Raw genomic sequence first — 15,389 nt, forward strand, 5'->3', positions numbered from 1 at the left:
AGCGTTTAGTTTATAACCTTCCGTCACTGAAAAATATTTATCATCAGTATATCTGTCCTTTCTCTTGTAGCATTTAAGTGCCTCATCAACTCCGGGAACAAAACTCCGAAGCTGAGTGTAAAGCTAAGACTGATTGCATCACTCACGGCTGCTGAAATACACACGACCCTTGACCACGGTGTATCTTGGAACCTTTTACCGCTAAAGAAACGCTTCAGCTTTTTAAAAGCGTTTTCAATGCCCTTTTCTCCATCCATTTGAGTTAGATTTTCCCAAGTCTCCTTAAGAGAACTCAGTCGAGTTACTAAAATTAACTCGGGCGAAAAAATGGCGTGAACTCCGAGCATGCGCCTCTGTATTCAAATAAAGCCATTCCATGTACTTCACAACAACATCACGCCTGGAGCTAATTTTGACTAAGGTATTAAGTCCAATATTTAAATTTGATCACGTTTTCTGCAAACCGGGTTTATATGTCCTTATGTTTAGGCAGCATATAGCATGATGTATGAAGTTTTAATATAACGCTCCCTCTGATTGGTTAAGACAGTGTGCTTTGTTAGAGAACAGAAGAAACATTTGGGCATTCTTATGTATTCTCCATCTTAAGTATACTCGTGCTCTCTGGTGGAGAGGGACTGGTGAGGTCCCTGCAGCTGGTATAACCTCGCTATTCTAGCTGTTGCGGAATAAGTACTTAATGACTGGCCTAGACGTGATATTTGTTTTCACGACACCTTTAATATTTTCATAGCGAAACCTCAAGTGTCATCCTATGGGTTGTCACCCAGGTCACACATGGGTGATATTTGCGGTGGTTTTGATTTGCTGACCCTATTTTCCAGCCTATTCATAAGCACAGACTACTTAATGAAGAATTCCAAGCCAAACGTGTTGTAATGTCATCTACTTATGGGCGGATTAACAAAAACTTGACCTTGACCGGATAAAAAGGCCTCTTGAGGCAGGTTTCATATACTCGAAGATCGTCTCGTGTGTTCATAAGCCGCTGGATAGTCTAGACAAAATTATGATAAAAAGTTATTCAGAGAGGGTAGCTAAGCGTTTACATGTGACGTGTTTAAAGTCTAAAATTAATATGTGACGCATGAATTTTAAAAAAGGTGCGAGAGTGATTCGTGAATATATGAACTAGCGAATCAGTGAGTTGTTTCTTTCATATAGATCACAAAATGTACAAGCGACTCACGTGATTATTTTTCCATTGTAACTTCAACAAAACTATGATATTAAGAGATCCTCGCAGCTAAGAACACTACTGAAACTAGTAGTTGTAAATAGGACCTGAAAAAAATTCAGGCCCGTACGGGATTTAAACCCATGACCTCTGCGATACCGGTGCAGCGCTCTACCAATTGAGCTAACAAGCCAACTGGGAGCTGGTCAATGAATTGGGTACAAATAAACATCCAAGTGAATGACGATTTTAGATATGAAAATTCACCGCAGTGCAAATATGTGAATTTTCATATCTAAAATCGTCATTCACTTGGATGTTTATTTGTTGGCTTGTTAGCTCAATTGGTAGAGCGCTGCACCGGTATCGCAGAGGTCATGGGTTCAAATCCCGTACGGGCCTGAATTTTTTTCAGGTCCTATTTACAACTACTAGTTTCAGTAGTGTTCTTAGCTGCGAGGATCTCTTAATATCATCTCTCCACCGCAGTGCAAATATGTGAATTTTCATATCTAAAATCGTCATTAACTTGGATGTTTATTTGTACCCAATTCATTGACCAGCTCCCAGTTGGCTTGTTAGCTCAATTGGTAGAGCGCTGCACCGGTATCGCAGAGGTCATGGGTTTAAATCCCGTACGGGCCTGAATTTTTTTCAGGTCCTATTTACAACTACTAGTTTCAGTAGTGTTCTTAGCTGCGAGGATCTCTTAGTATCATCTCTCCACCGCAGTGCAAATATGTGAATTTTCATATCTAAAATCGTCATTCAACAAAACTACTTACGCAATCGTATCCAAGGGACCAGACCAATCATTTATCTTGAGGGGGTGGGGGAATGGAGGAATTTGGGGGATCACATGGCTTTCAGGGAGAACATAGGGGGATCAGTTGTCGCTAACAAAGTATAAAGGGGGGGGATTATGGAAACTTGACCGCAGCAGAAGACATTAAAAACAACGAAAACATTAAACAAATCTCGTAGGTTTATTATGTTGCGAACGCGCGTCGATTTCTCTCCCGTATCTCAAAATAAACAAGTCATTTTTTATTCTTCTTAAATTATGCCGTTTGTTTGGTTAAGATGGTTCGATATAAGCATCGTTCCCTTTTTTTTGCGCTTCTATGGACCTCGACTTGGTCCCGGTCCATTGAAACGCAAAAAAAAGAACTCTGCTAATATCTAGCCATCTTGACCTCACACTTGGTCAATAACGCATATATATCAAAAGTAAAAATTTTCAATCTCTAGAGCCCGGACTCAAGAAGGATACGGTCGAGTCTAGGTAGAAAAAAACTCTTTCCGTTGCTTTTAACAGAAATTTTCCACAGCTGTTCCCCATGAAAATAAAGAAAGTTAAAGTACTTCACAGCTTCGTGTTAAATCATCTGATCTCCTTTGCTCATTCGTTCCTCTTATTAGCGTTTTTGCCCATAAAATTAAATCTTGTTAAAGCCAAACTAATCATATGCCATTCACCTTACATAACAAGCCTTCGATTTTAAAGGCAATGAGGCTTTTCAGTTTCACTATAAAAGACGAAAGACTTTTACTCTGAAGACATTGTTAAAGTTGCTGAAAAAGATGGGTGCGATTATTTTTTAATTAGCTCTGAGCAGGGAAATTATTGGCTGCCACATCGGCTCTTGGAGCAGTACACTTTGCTTCTTTGTCTTTCATTTCTCTTGACACTATTGGGCTGACTCGAGACTTTTCTCGGTTGATGAAAATCAATGCAAAGGGAATCAAAAATGCAAACATCACAACACCGCCGGTCATGTAAAACGAATTTATGTAGTTCCCTGTTTGGTCTGCCATCATTCCTGTGGAAGTCAACGCAAAACCAAAGAGAGAAAGATTAGTATGAAGCATTCAGATCAAACGTTACGGAACGAAGGTGGAAAGGTTGGTGAGTTAGAGAAACGACTCTTGCAAGAGCCTGTCACTAAACTTGTAAATTATACCACAGGTTAGAGAGCGCTGTTCGATTGAGTTTTGTAAAATCCAAAAGCAGAGAATCAAAACGGCCGATCAGAAGGAGAAAAATTCCTATAAGAGAAAGTAAGCATTCAAATATAAAGAAACCAAACCGCCTAAAACACGGGAACACTGGGGCGACCAAGTCGTGATTGGTTTTAGGTTGAGGGAATGGCGAAATTTTCCAAATCAATCACAGAGCGTGGCAAAAAAAAAAAAGCAAAGCAGTCGTCGATTACTTTCCTTACTTAATTGAAATGGCTCTAGTACAAAAAAATGCAATAAATGCAGAGCGAGTCGTTTAATGATAGCCAGTTGCAGTGTGGAGGCTGCTACCACCTAAAATACAACATTTGACAGTCATCTGAATAAACAATAATGAAAAATATTTACCGAATGGAAACCTATCCCTGCTCAAGCTGTGGCTTTTCAAATGCGAGTGGCCTAAAAACTGGGAATACTTTCAATTTTTGCACGCTCATTATATTTCTGTATTTTATTTTGCACCACGACCATTTTTTTTTCGAAGCTACCTAGCATAGAAATTGTATGGGGCATTTACTGCCATGTGAAAGCCACTTATCGTGTAAACTGCGGTAAAAGCCGCAACAACACACGTGAAAAAATATAAGTTTTTTTTTCATTCATTGATAAAGACGACTTGTCTTGTCAGAAAGCGCTATTGTGTTTATAAAATGAACAAAATAATATATATGGTAACATGTAAATATGGAATTTGTTTTCTCCTGTTCAACTCGATAACTCACTCGTGAACTATCGAGTCGAATGCTCAAAGAAAAAATTGCACGTCTACAACCACCCATGTATCATTCTCTTTACATTACATCTTTTCCCTAGCTTTGAAAGAAAGGGATCTACGTTTTCACACCGTTAGATGACAGAAATCCTTTCTTACGTAGAAAAAAAAAGCGTTGAATAACAAGTACATGATCATGCAGGCGTCTAAAGTTCAAACGAAATGGCTTTTAGGAAAGTAGCATTTAACTTCTGTGCGGAGAAATACTTACCAGCAATTGGTCCGCCAGTCGCTGCTGAAAACGAGTAAAGCAGGCATTCGATACAGAATGAAGCTGTTTTTCTTTTTTTGTCCACACAACTAAGTAAGATGTAACACGATGTTGATATAAAAATTCCGTCGCTTGTTCCATAAGCACAGCTAAATACAACTAAGGCCCAGTATTCGGTTGCAGAAGGTAGCAGGAGGGCAGATACACCACCAATAAACAGGGACGACTGATAGACAAACACTGGGTTAATCTTTGGATATTCGCACAGTTTTCCTGACAGAATCCGTGCAAGGGATGAGGTAAGGCCAATGAAGATGAACAATCGAGAGGCACTCTGCGCCTTGATCCCAAGATCCTCACAATATTTGACCTAGTTAGGATTTATACAGATTGTGGCTTCATAAATTTGTCAATGGAGCATACGGAGAGAAGAGGAGACGACAGAGAGAATTCCCATTATTCCACAGATCTTCAAAGTAAACGTCTTAATTTTAAAAGGATTGTATACATTAAAAAAGGTTGCAAATTGATTTCGAGTGCAGGTCATAGAGTCAATGGTTGTCACTTGCTTGTTCCATGCGCTTAGTAAGCAGACGTGGATATGCACCTCGTCCACATTGATGGTTGGAAAAGACTGACTATTCACCTACAAAATAATGCCAGGATCCCGCGGCAATACTTGCTTAAATGCCTAGAGGCTGTGAAGACGGGGTGTATTTGGTTTTAAACTCCTGCTCAGAGGAACTGATGTTTTAACAACCGAGACCTTCCGCTTAGCACAAAACCTGATACAAAACGTGCATGTTGATCTTTACTGTGGCACACAAGTATTAACAAGACCATGCAAAGCTCAAGCAACTATTGAACTCATGATACAAAATACAGATTTTCTTGAATATGGACCTTCGCCCATATCGACACATTTATCAAATATTTTTTCCTTTTTAAATGACAAAAGAATTAGCTATACTATGAAAAGCTGTATACTAACCAGATTGATGATTGGAATGAACATGCCAAAACTTCCAACTGTTATAGAAATGACTACAAAAGTGTAAACAGGAAATGTCCACACGCTGCAGTAAAAAGTGATTCTTCCCTTAATTCCTAGTTTTTGTTCCGCGTCTAAAGTTTCTGATTCCACATCCACCTCCGATGTTGTCTCTACATTTGGATTGAAATTCAAACTCAAAATGCAAACAAGAGCGAAGGTTGCCGTCATTACTCTAAATGTGTTTCTCCATCCAAACGCGTCCAAAAGAGCCTGTAGCAACGGACCGTTGTAAAGGACACCTGCACCAGATCCTAATGCCGTTATACCAACAGCTAACGAGAGTTTTTGTTTGAAATACGTTCCAACAACCAAGAAGTAAGAGTTGTAAATGAAACAGGCCCCCATTCCGTACACCAAACCGTAAGTAAAGTACATAACAGTGAGGCTATTAGCGAAGGAAGTCGCTACCAAGCCTGCAATGCACAGGAGTCCTCCCATAAAACATGTGATGCGACATCCAAAGTGATCACACAGATATCCAGCCAGCAAACTGGCAAACCAAACCATGGCCAGGCCGATGGAGCCAACCCAGGCTGTCAAAAATATGATATTCATTGATATTAGTTCCATTCATTTTGGTATTTTAAGTACCAATACAAAGTCAGCTGGATGTCTTTGGGAAAAACATACTGTAACGGTTGTTGACCTTTCAAGAGAGTATTATTATGTTCCTCTTTAGACAAGTCTAGTGTCGCAATCCTGCATCTCATCTACGTTATGAGCTAAGACGCACGTGGGTCGCGTATTAAAAAGATCTTAGAGTTTTGTGCAGCACTGGAAACTTCTTTATTACAACAATTTACATACTAAACATCTGCCACTTTACCACTTGGTCAAGTAAGGTCACTTAATTGGACGTCCATAATAATGTTCAGAAAATCTGAATTCATTCGTTTACGCTTCCATGATTTCCAATGGATCATTTTAATGGATTTGCTCACTCCATTCCTGGTTTTCCAGCATCACTTTACTAAACTGATGCAAGAGTTATTTTACATATTACCTTTTCGATTCGCAGCTCATACAGAAGATATTAATTTTACATAATCAACAGAAAGCCACAAGCTTATTGTTTATTTGAAAGACTCCCTCATTAGTACTCTGCGGGGGAAGACTCTTCAGGCTTAAATAACTTAAGGCCGGTTATTTAAACAAAAGTTTTCAAAGGCTGCAATCATGAACAAACAGTGGATCACAACAATTCGCTATGGATGCGTTGTTTTTTTAAAAATGAACAGTCCTCCTCATTGTATAACACAGGTCTTCTAAAACAGTTTGTAAAAATCAACGTTTTCAGTGATAAAGCGTTTGGCTTTATTGAACATGGTTTACATGCGTTACCAACAAGAATGAGAAAAAACAACAGAAAGCGGTCTCGTGTTGCTTCCGCGAAAGCTTTTCCGTTTTATTCATACTGGTTATTTACATGATTGTCTCGTAGTGCGCCCTCAGGTCTAAGCCAGTCCTCTGACGAGAACTGAACGACAAAACCAGCATTTAGCTCATAAATTTCCGTTGCTTAAACAGATTTGTGATCAGCATACCTGTCCTTTCTCTTGTGGCATTAAAGTGCCTCATCAACTCCGGGAACAAAACTCCAAAGCTGAGTGTAAAGCCAAGGTTGATTGCATTACACACAGCCGCTGAAATACACACGACCCATGACCACGAGCTGTCTTGGAACCTTTTACCACCAAAGGAACGCTTCAACTTTTTAAAAGCGATGCCCTCCTCTCCATCCATTTGAGTTAGATTTTCCGATGGTTTCCTGAAGAGAACTCTCTCGAGTTATTACAATTAAGCTTGGCAAAAAATGGCGTGAATTACAAACATGCGCCTCTGTATGCAAACAAAGCCATTTCATGTACTTCACGCCAGGGGCCAAATTTGATCGATGAACCAAATCTTATTTTTAAATTTAATCACGTTTTCTGCAAACCGGGTTTATGTATCATTATGTTTAGGTAGCTAATTGCATGATACACGAAGTTTCAATACAACGCTCCCTCTGATTGGTTAGAACAGTCTGCTTTATTAGAGTACGGTTTAGCCTCACGATCGTAACTTTTGCGGAATAAGCACTTAATGACAGGCCTAGACGTGATATTTGTTTTCACGACACCTCTAACATTCCCATGGCGAAACCTCAAATGTCACTCGGTGGGTTGTCACCCATGTCACACACGGGTGATTTGCTATGCGGTTTCCAGCCGGTTTACGAAATGTATAGTGTTAAAAGACAAAATTGTTATCTAGCAAGAATTTTCATTATAGGTGTTTTTTGACTTATTTAAACGTTGAAAATGAATGGAAATAATAAATTACCATAAGCCATTCAGTAAAAATTATAATAAGCCAGTTGATCATTTCTTATTCCTTTGGTTGTCTTATTTTAACACATTCGACACCTGTTTTTCTTAGAGGTGACCTGGGGTGTAAACATGTAGTACTTTTCATCCTCCGCACTGAATTTATAATCAGGAAACTTATATGAATAACACGTAGCTCTCTTAGAGGCGGTACCTTGGGTACGCCCTTCCTTCTCCAAATTTTCTGTTTATTCTGTCGTTGTGTAACAGTCTTCGAGTCTCTTAGGATATCTCTTCAACGATGATTTTAATTCTGTTAGCAAGTTTATTATAATTTTTATATTGTCAATATTGTTTTTGTTTTGCCCGAACTTGACCGTAAGACTAAGAAATTTAAGGTAGAAAATCATTTTGAAAAACGTAAACATCTCGAAGGTACCTACTTAGTATGCGAACTCCGCTCTGCGTAGCTTAATGCGATTCGTTAGTTAAGTGTAAAAGCATGACGAAGGTTAGAGATTGACAGCTTAGTAAGCGTCACCTTTATAAGCGGTGACCCACACTTTTCTTGTGACGGATCTGAGCTAGTTCCGAGGTAATAAGTTGTATGTAAGAAAGAGAAGAATTAAGAAAATTTCAACTGTATAAAGAGTGTAAGAAAATACATCTAACAATAGAAAACAGTACAGAGAATATCCAAACTGATGTTAGGGTGTAAAGGCTTAACAACCGTATTATGTTCCTCTTCAGTGTAAGTGTTTCTAGTCTGACAGCCTCATTCGAGGGACTGGTCGTTGTTTAATCGGTTTAAAGATGGGAGATGGGTGGGAGGGGAGGGTCAGTGGATTTTGGTTGCCTTACAATTAAATTTACCTGATCCCTCCTCGGGCTCTTTAGCATTCTAATGATCCCTCATTATTGGTTGTCAGTAATAGTCAATCATAGTCCCCCCGTCTGTTAGCAATGACTGATTCCGTCCGTTCCACCGACACCCCCTCCCCCCCCCCCCCAAGATAACTTATCCTCTAACCCTTTAAGTCCCACTAGTGACCAACACAGAATTTCCCCTTTCACATCAGTACGATATCAAGCAGACAAGTAATGAGAATAAAGAAAAATATCAATTAGGGGACTATTGATTGATGCAATTCCAAATTCTCCAAACTAACATCACATGAATTTTATGACAGACAATAAAAAGAATTACGAATGAGATCTTGGGAGTTAAAGGGTTAACCTTGAGTCGATGGATGAACACGTTGACGACGACACATGAACTTGACACGGATTGCTCTTCGAATATCTTTGTTACCGGCAAAGTTGATCAATGGATTAAGCAGGCCATTGAGCGTAAACAACAAACCTGAAAAACGTACAAGGCCCTCAGATAGCATCTCCAAAGCAATCAGTAATAAAGGAGTTAGAAATCCTGGTAGGAAGGAGAAGAAAAAACACAAAATAATCACCGAGATCATACGGGTTATTTTCTTTTCTCTGTTTACCACAGTACCAATTTGTCCAATTGACATCTGTATGTTTCTAGCATATCTCCTGCTTACGAGTAGGGAACCGACATAATTGTAAACAATTGCCAAAACCAAGACTGTAAATAGCAGATAAAATGCACCCTCAAAGTAGATGACAAGAGACATGTTCTTAAGTTTGAACCAGTAAAGAAGAACAGGCATCAGCGCGCTTAAAAGCCAGTTAAAAATTATAACTTTGACGACGCGTGATGTGCTCGAGTAAGCACGATACCAAAGTGGCTTGCTTATTGCCAGATAACGGTCTCTGCTAATCGTAGTTAAGTTGCTTAAGGTGGCCAGGAAAAAAAAGTTACCAACAAGTACAACTTCTTCACCGTTCTCAGGGCACATATACGGATCACGTAGAACAAACGTGTAATAAATAAGAGTAGCGAGAGCCCATAGCAAATCAGTAACTGCTAAGCTGCACAATAATAGCAATGAGGGATGTCGAAGAGATCTAGTGCCTATGACAGTCATGCAGATAACCGTGTTTAGAATAAGTGACGTGGCAGCCATAATCATATCCAGTGGAAGAACGACGTAGTTGCTAATGTCTCGGATCTGGTGTTGGAGTTTTTCATCAAGGGCGGGAATTAAACACGCTTCATAGGGGTACTGGCTGGAGTTCATTTTCTCGTTCACTGTCATCCTATTTCTGCGCTCTGTCTTAAAAAAAAAACACAAGTAAAGTTAAGGCATTCCTGGTACTCTTTCCCGCAAGTTTACATTTATGAGATCTGTCAAAATATTGCTGAAAATTGATTCTATCTTCACATCTAGAACGTTATTGAATCTGGATTATCTGACAAAAATTATTCAGAAAGATTCAATGAAAGTGTGAAATTTAATATTTCAGTGGATGTGGTCATAATCTACTGTTTTCACGTATTCCCATTTAACTCGAAGAGAATTCTTACCAGAATATAAAGCCTCAGCCAGTTGATTTGCAACGGTAAGACTTAATATTATGTGGGAGTGCGAAATAAAACACGAGTCAAAGGAAACACTGAAATATATATTTAGAAATATCATATTTCAACCTAAAAAGAAACCAGCGGCACCACGCATTTACGAGATTTGACGTACACCCAACAAAATATTCGTTTACATAAGTCTTTTATTTGTGCCTAGTTTCAAAGCCTGTTGGTAAGTGTACGAAAATAAATTGAAATGATCACATGCAATCCCACGTTTGAATCAACAAGCATTTTGTTTAACAACATCGAGCCTCGATGGAAGGAAATTGACTCATCTCTGCTTGTTTTCAATTAACAGCCATAGCCGTAGCGAGGAGATGGTTTAAAGGATTCTTCAGGAGAGATAAACACCAATTAGGACCCACCTTTCTTTGATACTCTACAAAGGGTCTACCAACAAGGAGCGAGTCTCTAAATGTGAGAATCAAATTTTAGTATTATTGATAAATATTTGAAACTACAGGTACTTCACAAGCTTAATTAGCGGTCCTAGCATTTCTTGTGTTTTTATGAAAAATCTTAACGTTTATTGATTACTGTCGACAGCGCTTCGGACCAGAGTTTCATGGGTCCTGAAAAACCCGGTGCAGTAGGTTTACAAAAGCGACAAACATTACTTAACTGGCTTACATTGCGCGAAAGATCCGTCGTTTATGGTAATTTTTCTTCTTATCTTTTCTAAGAGATTTCACGTGTAAATAACCATTGTTTCATCTTGAAAAAAAAATATATCTGGTAAACTCGAGCGGGGAAAATTGCAAAACAAATTAACGGTGTTATCACGAGCCTCGCACAAGCTTGAAAGACAACAGTTGACCCAGTTGAGCTACTGAGGTGCGACTGGCTTGTGTGCTCTTATAAATTGAAGGTGAATACACATAAAGAGTATCTAATTTGTGTCGTGTTCACCGTGGCCTAATCCATGTGGAAATTGATTGGTTACATCAGGAGCCAATTGGGCTCCTGGTTACACTAATAGCTTCAGAATCACTTTACCCTTGAATGAGTCTGTAAATTATGTGTGGTCGCTTTGTCAAAGATAACTATTGAGCAGCAGAGCCGTTTAAAATTCCAAATGCAAGCAGCTAGAACTACAAATAACAAAGGAAAAATTATTAAAGTAGATCCTGAATAATTTTATGATCTTTCCTTACTAATCCTGCCGATATCTTCAAAGAGTGCTCTTCAGGCAAACTTTTGGACAGTCAATATGTAATTTAAAAAAGATCACCAAAAAATGTCATTTATTAAGACATCTTATTTACATCTTTATTGAGACATCTTGCGAACATAGGCACACGGCAAAACCAAAAGGCTCACGGCAAAACCAAAAGGCTCCCAGAAAACCAAAAGGCTCACGACAAAACCAAAAGGCACGTCAAAACCAAAAAGTTCACGGTAAAACCAAAAGGCACACGACGAAACCAAAAGGCTCACGACGAAACCAAAAGGCACGTCAAAACCAAAAAGTTCACGGCAAAACCAAAAGGCTCACGACGAAACCAAAAGGCACATCATAACCAAAAAGTTCACGGTAACACCAAATGGCACACGGCAAAACCACAAGGCTCACGGCGAAACCAAAAGGCACACGGTAAAACCAAAGGCTCACGGCAAAATCAAAAGGCTCCCGGCAAAACCAAAAGGCTCGCGGCAATATTATTAATAAATGATAACACCCTATCCCCGACATCACCATGGCAGGGTGGATTTTAATAATTGAGGAGTGTTATATTTACCTGTAAACAATCAACCCCACTCCCTCCCTCACAGAGCTCCAACCTTCCCTCCCCCTCAACAATCATTGTATTTGTGTTGTAAAAAAATTACGATAATATTGAAGACAAATTTTCATAATCTCTTTAAACATAAAAATATTTATTGATCATTAAGTGACGCGCCCAAAGCTCTAAAGTCTTTTGGGCTGTTTAGAAAATCGAGAGGAAAACAGTGGAAGACAAAGATTAGTAAGAAAACCTAAAGAAAGAAAGTAAGTCTGTTGGACTGGAAGGAAACTGATATGAAGTTGTAACCTGTAAGGATGAAGAGAAGTGCATTTAAAATATCCAAAGAAGAAGAATATATGCTGGTCTATAAAGATGGGAAACAAGCCCAATTTCTGCCACGAACTGTGGAAGTTTTCGTGTGTTTATCATTATTATTTAAATCACAACTAGAAGCTTCTGTGCCTTGAAAGCAAGAAAAGGAATTATTTCTCTGATAGTTAGATGGTAGATGCTTAAAATCATAATGTGTATTATTTAATTGTTAGAACCTAACATGAGCAAGATGAACTAATTATGGAATGAATCCTGACATCATACTTCAAATATTCCTTCCCTGTAAGGCGACGGGCTCTTGGCAGGTTTATGTGTTTCTAAAAATTTTTATTTTACCATTTCGCAATTTCAAAAGCAGAATCCTAAACATGTTTTGGTTCATTTGTTATTTCTTACTCATTCTCTTGGATAGTCAGTCCTTAATTACCTGTCCTATCTCAGCGAAGGAAGAACCAGCATTTTTTTTTTCTTATTTTCGTCCGGTTTTTTCCCCCGATTCACCTTTCATTCCTTTCTTTTTTTTTTTTTTTTTTTTTCATCTGGTTCTGTCTCTTGTGGGGAGTTGGTTCATTTTAGACTGTGTGTTTTTATCTTATAACAACTAATTTGAGTTTGAATCTCAACAAGATTAAATTTACTTGTCTTGATGGTACATATCCTTTCCTTTACAGATTAAATTTTACGTTAACCATGAAAAATCGTGATGAAAAAGCCATGTTTGTTTTAATTAAAAATTAGCTCTTCTGTTGCGATGACCAACGAATTCGAACTGAATCAACCCCATATAGTTCGTGCACGTTCCATTGACCAACTTTTTGGTCGATGTTTTTTTTTGTCTTTGTGGTGTCTGGTGGTGTCTGCCCTCAATTCTTGTGGATGTTTGATTTAAAATTAATGATGAATTTAGGAATTTAATATTAACGAATAAAATACCTCTTCTCGTCACGTACACCATTGCATTTACATTTCCATCTCCGCTCCCAACTGTGATAACTTCCCTTGCCTAAAAATCAACTTGAGATACGAGATGTAATATCGGTCATAGATTGTAAAAGAGGTTTGTGAGTAAAGAACTTTTTCTACTTGTCTTTGTTTATTTTCTCGCAGCCTAATACATGTAGTTTGCAGTGTTCGCGGCGGCGCGCCAGGAAACCCCGGCAGGAAAAAAACTTCTAAGATTTTACTCCTTTAATGATCGCTTCACGCTTTAATGAATATTTCTTCCTTATGTGTTGCCGGCCATGGGTGCAAAAACTCCATTATGTATTTCTTTACAAGCCAATATTGTCAGAGAAAAACAGCTCGAGTTCTGCTGCGCTGTGTGATCCATGAGTGATCTCATCGCAGTTAGAGCTTTCTGTTGTTTGTGGTGTCATCTTCCTGAGTGGAGTTACCGCTACCACATTTTTGTTAGCGTTTAAAAATCGAAAAATGCATGGTTTTGGTGAAATAAATTCATCCTTTTCAACTCTTAACGACTGTCGAGTTGTGTGTATCATTAGAATGGGTCAGCAAATTTGCATTATATGTTTCGCGAGGCGCTAGAAAAAATGGTTGACCCTACGCGAGTGAAGCCGACGCTTCAGGTCGGCGTCGATCCTTTATTGTCTTCGGAAAAAAAAATCCTATTATTGAGTTAGACTGTAAAATTTCTTTGGCTTACATTGTATGCTTTAAAGTAAACATGAGTTTTAGTTCCACGCGAGGGTTTAACCTTGAAAAATGCATGCACTCAATTGACGCTGACATTAACGCGTGTCCCTAGCGGCCTATCTGGAAAACATTTGTATTATGATAAGAAAGGTCAACTTAAAAGACTTGGGTTACTCTCGCCATGCAATTTGGACGCCAATAAAAAGCAATTCATCCGCAACACCTCGATCGTGCTGTGGACGCGAACTCAGTTCTTTTGTGTCGGGCGGATCTCAGATCCACCGTAGCCTAATTTGCAAAATTTTATCGATGGGCAAAGCTCGTCATAGTGAAGTGAGTGAAAGTCAGACGGCATCTACTTAAGAACGGATTAAAGAAAACTTGACACTGACTGGATAAAAAGGCGTCTTGGGGAAGGTTTCCTTTTCCCGACGATTGGTAAGCGTGGGATTTGATCACGTGTCATGCAATGGAAACAGTAAAACTAGAACTCCTCGCATCAAAGATAGGTTCTGTAATCATTCCAGAGAGATGTACGAAATACATTCAAGCGTCTGAAATACATCAAGCCTTGTTGTTGTGTATTAGGGTTCCATATACTAAAATAGAACAATGCGTGAATCAGACCATGTGCACTGCCATGAAATTAATTACGCTGTTGGATAGTCCAGACAAAATTATGATAACCAATCGATTTAGGAGGGTGGCTAAGCGTTTACGCGTGACGTGTAATAAAGTCCATGATTAATAAGTGACTCGTGAATTTTACAAAAGGGGCAACGGTGATTCGTATAACTTTTAAGCTATAGTGAGGTGTGATTTGCCTCCTGAAATATACGTGACTCCTGGTATTGTTTCTTTTTTTTCGCAAAAACCTCGAGACATCTCTCAGAACCCGCACTGAGAAGATTGATTTGAAGATTTTCCTTTTATGTTCATGCCTGGATAGAGTCCCGCCCCCCCTCCCCCTCCCGCTTCCCTATTATATGATAAAAGGATAGCTGGTGAAATTCCGCGAAAAACATGCTTGCGCCGTGGGATAGTCTAGACAAAACGATAACGATGATTTCATTTTTAGGAGCTAAAGGCTTACTCACACATTCACTGCTTCAGGGAAAAGTAGTACTACATCAAGCCGTAAGCAAATCACGCGAGAGTGTTCCCTTGGATGGAATTACCGAATCGAACGTAGCAGATGCTGGACTTGAAAGCTTTGTCAGTGATGAAAGCCACGCTGAAGCTAAAGACGTTGCATAGAATAGTGATTTTTAAAATTCCCTACCGTTATTAAGTGAACATTCAATGTTAATTTATTACTTTTAAAGTTTCTGTTATTGTCGCTTTTTTAAATATACATCAGCTCTCTGTTTCGCACATTCTGTTGTTTCTCAAATATAAATAAGTGCCTTGTCCCTGTTTCGACTAGGCGCCCAACCGTGTTGAAGTAAATAATCCGGTTCGGGCGCTAAATCGAATTATTATGGTCATGTCATCATGAAAATTATCTTTATTTTTATTGGTTCCCTCAATGACACCTAACGTGCCCACAGTGAATCGTTTTGATTGACAGATTGATATGACAGTGTATTTTATATTTCATGCGT

At 38.9% G+C, this 15,389-nt stretch overlaps 2 protein-coding genes across 2 annotated transcripts; both read right to left on the reverse strand.

Moving 5' to 3' along the window:
* Nucleotides 1–2,188: 2,188 nt before the first annotated feature.
* On the reverse strand, nt 2,189–7,068 carry LOC131784854 (monocarboxylate transporter 10). The gene is made up of 4 exons (XM_059101684.2): nt 6,802–7,068; nt 5,195–5,790; nt 4,204–4,573; nt 2,189–3,021 (listed from the first exon to the last, which is right to left on the reverse strand). Exons 1-4 carry the CDS (start codon nt 6,998–7,000, stop codon nt 2,804–2,806), a joined length of 1,383 nt encoding a protein of 460 aa, XP_058957667.2. The 5' UTR covers nt 7,001–7,068; the 3' UTR covers nt 2,189–2,803.
* Nucleotides 7,069–8,798: 1,730 nt separating this feature from the next.
* Nucleotides 8,799–9,743, reverse strand: LOC131784841 (adrenocorticotropic hormone receptor-like). The gene has a single exon (XM_059101668.1). The coding sequence runs from the start codon at nt 9,741–9,743 to the stop codon at nt 8,799–8,801; it is 945 nt and encodes a 314-aa protein (XP_058957651.1).
* Nucleotides 9,744–15,389: the final 5,646 nt, after the last annotated feature.

Source organism: Pocillopora verrucosa, chromosome 7 (genome assembly GCF_036669915.1).
Source record: "Pocillopora verrucosa isolate sample1 chromosome 7, ASM3666991v2, whole genome shotgun sequence".
NCBI classification, from domain to species: Eukaryota; Metazoa; Cnidaria; class Anthozoa; order Scleractinia; family Pocilloporidae; genus Pocillopora; species Pocillopora verrucosa.